The sequence below is a fragment of the Rhamphochromis longiceps genome, linkage group LG2 (genome assembly GCF_057381845.1).
Source record: "Rhamphochromis longiceps isolate RC_006_pf linkage group LG2, R_longiceps_female_GT1.1, whole genome shotgun sequence".
Classification (NCBI taxonomy): domain Eukaryota; kingdom Metazoa; phylum Chordata; class Actinopteri; order Cichliformes; family Cichlidae; genus Rhamphochromis; species Rhamphochromis longiceps.
This window is the reverse complement of record NC_140558.1, coordinates 8,350,947-8,359,010: the sequence shown is the minus strand read 5'-3', so window position 1 is coordinate 8,359,010 and position 8,064 is coordinate 8,350,947. Positions and strand designations below refer to the sequence as shown.

Genomic DNA, 8,064 nt, shown 5'->3' with positions numbered 1-8,064 from the left:
GATAGCTGTTTTGAATCCTTATGGAGAGAGTTATGTTAATTTTTTTTTTTTAAAAACCCACTGTGTTGTACTGCTGTTTAACTGAGATGCACTAGGCAGCTGGCTCCAGTTGGTTGGTCTACAGTAAAATTCTGGTTAATAATAATAGTAATAATAATATTAAAATATAATAAAAGGTATGACTATATGGTGCTAATTTTAAAGTGAAGCTGAATAATTGCAGACATGTTTATGATAAAATAATAACTGTTAGGATCTAACAGTAAAGCTTCACAGCTATTTTGGGCAATGCTGATGGCTTGCTTCATTGCCGTCACATCTTTTCATTCAGACATCAGTATCTCTCACTCTGAGCCCAGATTAGCATTTAGCAGACATTGGGAGAAAGAGAATTGCCTTTTGACCCGGTCCAGTTTTGCTTCCAGACTTGTACTGGCCAGTCCGCTTCAGCGCCACGTACATGTTTGGGTACTTCCTGGAGCGGTAGGTGTTGTAGTTGTTGCTCTCGAGCCGCTCTAAGAAGTAGCACTCATCTGTTGCTCTTCTCTGTAGAGAAAGACACAGAAGAATAATGCAAATAAAATATAACTGTTATGCTGTCTGCAGTGGATTTAACTGTGCCGCTTAGGTATAATTTCAGGGGCTGCAGATTAGAAAGCTACTGGGACACAGTGCCACCTAGTAAACTTAGATCAACTCACGAGCTAAGAACCTAAGAAGACTGTGACACTAGTTTGTAATATAGTTTAAGATACTCTGTTTGCTGAGTAGCCTTATCAGTATCCTCTGCTTAAACAGGATTTCTGTATAAAAATCAATCTAAGGGGCATCTTGTTACTTACAGTGGCATTTCATCACATCCTTTATTTTGTATATACATACATATATATAGGAATTTTGAGTGAAAATGTTTACTTTAATATAATTGATTTAATGAAATATGATTGTTTAATATATTCTGTAATTAAGTTTCCACCTAAAATAACTTTGTAACTAAATGCAACCTTTATTTTGACTGTTGTTTATTTACTCTGTGATTTGTGGTAATAAACCCACTTATTTAATAAAGACAGTCATACCTTTCCATGAATATAAGGACAATGTGTGCCGTAGTTGAACCTCACTAAAAATAAACAAGTCATGATGTCAGTCAAAGAGAAACTTGAAATTAACAGGACTCTTATAGGAATCTTATTGGAGAATGCTAAAGATGACAATCTTTAAAGTAAATGGTATGATTCTTGTGTTGCCACGTTGTTGTCCATCTATTTTTACCCAAGATTCTTTCTTAGATTTGTCCTTTGTAGAAAACGTCTGGCCAAAATCATGCTGGGCATTGACTCCCTATGCTCGGTCCAACTAAACCCTTTTGTTTAGTTTCTGTTTTTATTTGACTGTGACTGTGCTGCTATTAGTCAGAAGACATTTTCTGGAACAACAACTCAGTCTACCTGGTTTAATTCACTGTGCAAAACTCCCAATAATAAAATGACTTTGGTCCTAAAAATGTGTTCGTGGAAATGTTTGTAGATCAAAGAATATTAAAACAAGGCACATTCGTAGCTGACAAAAGTGACACCTGTGTGGTCGTTCAGAGATGCTCTTCTGCATACCTTTGTTATAACAAGTGGTTATTTGAATCGTTGTTGCTTTCCCATCAGCTGAGAGCTGTCTGGCCATCTTCCTGTGATCTCTGGCATCAACGAGGCATTTTTGAAGCAGCAAACTGCTGCTACTGGATATTTTGTCACCTTTTTAAACCCTCAATGTGGTAAATATTCAGACCAGCCTGTCTGGCACAAACAATAACGCAGCCTTCAAAGTCACTTAAATTACCTTTCTATTCCAATCTGATGGTCAGTTTGAACTTCAGCAGGTCATCTAACCATGTCTATGTGCCTAAATGCACTGATTTACTGCTGGATGATTAGTTATACGCATTAATGAGCAGTGGAACAGATGCACCTACTGAATTAACCAGTCAGGGCATATATCTATTAATGTATATATTTGTGCAATAGGCAGTATTTGTTGATCATATGATTCAAAACAAATCTATCAAGATCCCCTCTCTTTCTAGATGACCCAACTCCAAAGCTAGATTTGGCACTTTCCAGACAAAGTGTTACATCAGCGTCAGTGAATTCTAATTTGCTTGACAACGACTGCTTTCACAATCTCTTGGAAGCAAACGGTAGTGCAGAGACCATCACGTGGGTCTTTTATTGAGCAGAGCGATGCCTTGGGTGGCATTCTGCTGCTGTAGCTTCTCATTAGGAGGAGATGCCTTTTGCAAATGACATGGATTTTATACGAGCCTTCACAACCACCAAACCACATCAGTCACCAACAGTTCACACTTCCACAATAAACAGCAACTGTGGCAACAGACCAGCATTGGCATGAAACTGGAGTGGTTTACTCACAGCAACGCTGAAACTATAATAGCTTAGTAACAGGGAAAAGTGCAGTTAGGAATCATTCCAAGACTAAATACAAGTAATGCAAGGCAGCATATCTTTAATTAGATTAAATTATCATTATTTATTTATTTATTTTAATATGCATCAACAGTCAACAAAGTAAAATCACTGGTTCTCATTTGTTCTAAAAAAAAACTTCTGCAATTTTTTGTTGCTTTTATTATGTATTTCCAATATTATTATTATTATTATTATTATTATTATTATTAATAATAATAATAATAAAAAATAATAATAATAATAATAATAATAATAATGTCTTTTTTTATTAAAAAAATAAGTACTGTTCAATTTTCAGTCTTTCAGACCCAAAATGCTTAATAATTTAAGTATTTTTAATAAAAGCCTGCAGTTATAATAATTCCCAATTATTAATAATAATTATTAACTACTCACATGCAGGTATCCACACTGCTGGATAAATACTCAGTATATTAGTGCATCACTAAAACTATTTGTATGGGTTTTTTTTGTTTTTTTGTTACAAAAAAGGAAACTTTCATATATTGGTTTTGGAAGATTTGGCAGAGATGACTTATTTAAATGTGTGCAGTTTATGTCTTTTGCTTATTGATTGCATTGATTGATGCATCTTGTCAGTTGTGCGTAACTGTGGTCTGTCATTGTCCCGGCTTTGTGACCCAGTAGTTTGTGCTTGCCTTGAATTGTTGTTTAATATTATGTCTTTTCTCCTTATATTTCTGAGTTCTCTGTCCCTTAATTTTGTTTAATTTAGTTCCATTTCATGTTTAGTCTGTCTTAGTCTTCCCTCTGTGTTCCACGTCCTCTAGTATCTAGTTTCTTGTGTTAGTTATTTGTGTCTCCCTGGGAAGTCTGTTTTGCCTCCATGTTCATTTGCCTGTTTTCCCAGTCGTGTGTCTATCTGGTTCCTGTGTTCTCTGCTATCTCGCCCTCGTTCTGTGTCTTCCTTGTCTGGTCTCTGTCTGTTTTATTTTGATAGTCATTGTGTCACGTGCCTTATGTTCAGCTTTGCTTCCTCTCTCTCATTATATCTAGTTTGTTCCAGCTGCGTTTCCACCTGTCACCCATCCTCTCATTATCTTGTGTATTATCATCCCCTCCTTGTGTGTACGCGTCCTGTTTACTTAGTCATGTAAGTTCTAAAGTTCAGTTTAGACGAGTTTTCTGTTGTTTGTGTTTAGTTTCCCGAACTCCAGCAATAAAGCTGTGTGAGTTCTGAATTTATCTCTGAGTCTGCAATTTGGGTCCGCTAACTGCCAGCCACACACACACACACACACACACACACACACACACACACACACACACACACACACACACACACACACACACACACACACACACACACACACGACAGTGGTCTACTATTATAATTTGAATGTTCTGATGAGTCCAGTGCGAGAGGCTATAAACTTAATTATTTTTAGAATGGGAGGATTTCTTGTCACAGTACTGGAAAATATTTGGTTTCCAAAACACTGCAACCTTAATGCTTCTTGTCACAGAGCTGTGAGTTTAATCAAGTCTGTTTCATACAGATTAGCAAAATCCTTTATGGAACAGAAACAGCACAAGCTTTGTTGATGGAAAGACCGATCCAAGTCACTCACCACTCCAAACAGTCGTCCGTCTCTGTTCATTGCCAGATATCGGTTTGCACAAATCCCTTTGATGACCACTTCTCCCACTGAGGTTGCCTGGAGTTGAAGCTTTACTGAAGATGAATTAGCAGAGACAGAGAGCAAGTTGTTGTTTAATGATGGGACGTTTAATCAAAGTGTAAAAGTGACTGCTGACTTTAAAAAAAAATGAATTTCTTCATTAAATCACAGCAAGTGTAACAGTGAGCTGTTAGAGAAACAGCTGCAGGTGCATTTCAACATTTGAACTGCAACGAGCAAAAAGACAAGAGGCATAAAACAGAGGAACGAAAATGCTGTTAAATTAACAAACAATTAAGAAAAAGGAAACCTTGATTAAAGGTTTCCTTTTTCTCATAAACAAGCCCACACACCATTTGAACCATGTGACAAGGTTATGTTTAAAGTCAATGAGCTTTAAGTTGCAAGATTTTCCTGACAAAATATCTGACTCTTATACTAGTAGACATTTTAACTTTCTTACTTTCCTTTCCTTAAGGGAGCTTATGTGCCAAAACAGGGACATGCCACTGGGAAAATCACCGCTGAGAGAACTAAGAGTCAGGCAAGTATGCCAAATACCTGGCATGCTCTCATATTTGGGTTTTGTTTCTTTGCCTCTGGACCATACAGGTAAGCGGTACAAAATCAAACCACCACAAAATCAAACAATTCCTGTGACATAACTTATGAATCCTGTAAAAACAGACAGTTACTTTAAAACAATGCATAAAGTCATATTTTGTATGCCAGTTTTCTCTATCAAATACTAAAGTTTTGGGCCAGTGAAGTCTCTGTCTTACTTAAAGGCGCAAGCCTTAAACTCAAATGTAGTTTTTTTTAAACTCATAACATTTTTTACCTGATAAATTCAGTAATATGTATATATTCTTTTCCCCATTTTTTATTTGCATTTTAAATGAAGACAATGAGTCTAATTATGCTGCGTTTAACATCTTTCAAGCATTACATCCAAACATCAGGTCCTGCTTCCTCAGTTGCTGGCAAATGATTTGTTGCTGTGGTTTCCTCTGTATTCATGGCACTGACTGATGCATGTGCCATGAATGAATGAAACATTATTATTAGCACAAATAGTTAAGTTTAATTACCAAAAAACACAGAATGGCATTACATAGTACCTGCAGGCTGTAAGATTGCTTATTCATGATCTTAAATGATTTATTTTTTTATTTCCCTTTTTAAAAAAGAGACATTGTTTTTCTTCATCCAATATATGCTCAGCAATCAAAAAGAATCCAGGGGCCCCTTGAGGTGAATAGGGGATCTCTTTAGAATGAGTCCCCATTAAGGGTAGACACACATCTGTCTATCATTAAGCTAGCTGTTTGGGTGATTCATGTTACAGATCAAAGAGGCAAAAAAAAAAATAGCAATTGGTCTGAATGTACTGTGGTGTGTTCGTTGTTCCTTGGATAGATTATGTGCTGAAATTTTTGTGAATGGCGGGAACCTGATCCCCGCTTCTGTAAAGTGTGCTCTGGGGTCTCCTGTTGTGTCCAGTTTGTATCAGAATTGACCCCAAGGTTCTTGGATCAAAAGTCTCTTACACAAAACACAAACGGATGGAGAAGAGTCCCATCTACATTAGCATGGAAATTCTACTCGAGGACCCTAGGATATATTAGGCAACATTTTTCATAACATTTCCTATTCTTACTGGCAGGTTTGTCTGTAGAAGCTGGCAACTCTATCCGACCCTTAACAAAAGGGCCATTGAGGAAGCACAGCTCAAGTCATAATAACTCTTAAGAACTATTTTGGTAAAAAGCTAAACGATTAATACTAATGGCCGTTGTATGACGAAGTGTGAATATATTCCTTCCTTAAACTTTCTCATGTCGTCTACAAGATGAATCTCTCCGGATATTTCATAAACACTTATAATGAAGTATAATTAAACGCAATTGAATTACCTATAAATAGCCTCTCACTCCTTGAACTGGCATCAGGCATTTGTTTGAAATGTCACACTGTACCTTGTGCAATACACTTCCAAGCATCCAAGCATGTGTTTTCCAAGGAAAAATCCAAATTTCATGTTCCTCTCCTCCCCTCCTATTTACAAAAGCTTAGGGCACATTTAATCAGTGACAGTGACGCACTGAGGAATGCTACAGTTGTCCATTAACGTAATCACGTTAATGTTTACCCTTTCTTAAAAAAGGGGGCGCTCAGAATAAATATTAATTCAATGTCGGCACAGATGACTGGTCTGAGGGTAAGATAATTTTTTAACAGGTTTTTATAATAACTTCATCAGCCTCAAAGACGCAGGAACTCTCAGATTTGCTGTCTTTTGTGACGTAAAATATACAGTTAACAGTGTGACTCAGCATGGTGATCTTCATTTGGAGCACTAAAAACATTAAGCATGTTCCATCAGAAGTCCCACTGATGAATAAAAACTGAGGCGTGACTCTTTAGTACTGAGGTTATTATACTTTCCAGAAGGTGACCTACACACATTTGGTTCTTAGTGTTCGCAAGTGGAGAATAATCATAATTCAAATGGAAAATTCACATAATCCCCCTATTATTTATCCACGATATTTAATTTTTTGCTTTGCTCTTTCTTCTCTGTTGCATGTTAAAAACAGAAAATCAAGAAGTGCTGTGTACTGTGTAAAGTGAAAAGAAGGAGACTGGAAGAACTTACTGTGGGGGTCGTTTTTCTCTCGTATTCCATCCACTCCTCCATCAGATTTTATCCTCAAGAAGAAGCCACCATTTTTACAGTACAGCCTTTTAGGGTCCTTGAAGTTCCCAGGAGGAAAACCGCTGCTGCCGCCGTCTTCAGGTGTAGCGGGAAGTGTTGTGATTCCTCCCGTGGCCATTAGGGTTAGGGACGTCGTCTCCTTCTTGAGAAGTGCAGCAGTTCACCGTGGCCTCTCACCTCCTGCTAACTGCTGCCTGTACCCTCTTACCCTCCTCCACACAAACTGATTCTGCTTAACCTCAGAGGTCAGCTTGCTTGAAAGGCCCCCCTCTCAGGGCAGCAAGTGCCCTTTGAGTCCTGAGAATTTGAAGCAGTAACACTTCTACGGACTCCTATGCAAGATCGAAATCTACAATTTGTAGACGCTTGTCTGCCGTTTGTAGAGCTGGCAGCTGCTTTGCCAGTGTACTTTGAGCACACTGGTAGGGGGGATGCATGCAGGTCGCTTCTTTCTTCTACTCTTCTTGCAATGGAGTGTTTAGAGCAGGGCAGCTGGCTTAGATCTGTGTGGAAGGCTTTCCCCTTTGGGCCTCAGTTCGCATGCGCCCTAGGAGCACCAGCACACACACACACATGCTCACGCCCACTAATGCTCACTGATTTAACCAACCCAGCAGAAGTCGGGAAAGGAGAGGAGGGCAAAGAAGGGGGACGTGCAATTTGGACTCTGAGACCCTTCGGAGAGCCAAGAACCACAGCAACCATGTGAACAGAACCAGTGTTTTCATTCATCCAGTCTGTTCAAGAGCAGGAAAAGAGGGACATAATAAGAAAGCCAACAGAGGCATCTTGGTAGTGATTCAGTAAGTGCTATTCATAAGTGAAAAAAATAACAATGTAAAGTAGAAATGCCAGTAGATGAAAAAGAAACCGTCACGAGCCAGTTATTTTAATTGCTATTCTCAATTTTCTCCAAACCAGCTGCCTGGATGATGAGTGATGAAAGTTATTTATCCAGGAGGAGGTCATGCATTTGTCAAAATAGGCACTTACTGTTCTGGGCTTCTGGGCAAACGTTACCACATCTGAAGCTTGTGTGGGACCAGTAGAAAGTCAGCTGTGCTCCTGGTTGACATCATGCTAACAAAAAGTTTTTGTTCGACAGTATCGGCTAAATGCACATATTATATACACATGCAGTGAAAAAAATATCTACCAAATATTATTAGTGATACACATTTATACCTGTATAGTACTGTACAGATAAAGTAATGACATA

The 8,064-nt window shown here is 38.2% G+C and overlaps 1 protein-coding gene across 1 annotated transcript; it reads right to left on the bottom strand.

Annotated features, from left to right (window-relative positions):
- Nucleotides 1-360: 360 nt before the first annotated feature.
- Nucleotides 361-7,578, bottom strand: fgf2 (fibroblast growth factor 2). Its single transcript, XM_085416791.1, has 3 exons — nucleotides 6,786-7,578; nucleotides 4,076-4,179; nucleotides 361-546 (listed from the first exon to the last, which is right to left on the bottom strand). Exons 1-3 carry the CDS (start codon nucleotides 6,961-6,963, stop codon nucleotides 361-363), a joined length of 468 nt encoding a protein of 155 aa, XP_085272917.1. The 5' UTR covers nucleotides 6,964-7,578.
- Between the last annotated feature and the right edge of the window lie 486 nt (nucleotides 7,579-8,064).

Excerpts from the sequence above, each read along its gene's own strand:
- fgf2 (XM_085416791.1), bottom strand. The coding sequence starts at position 6,963 with ATGGCCACGGGAGGAATCACAACACTTCCCGCTACACCTGAAGACGGC. Across the intron at positions 4,180-6,785 it reads AGAGAAAAACGACCCCCACA|TAAAGCTTCAACTCCAGGCA; the intron begins GTAAGTTCTTCC and ends ATTCATCTTCAG. Across the intron at positions 547-4,075 it reads ACGGACGACTGTTTGGAGTG|AGAAGAGCAACAGATGAGTG; the intron begins GTGAGTGACTTG and ends CTTTCTCTACAG.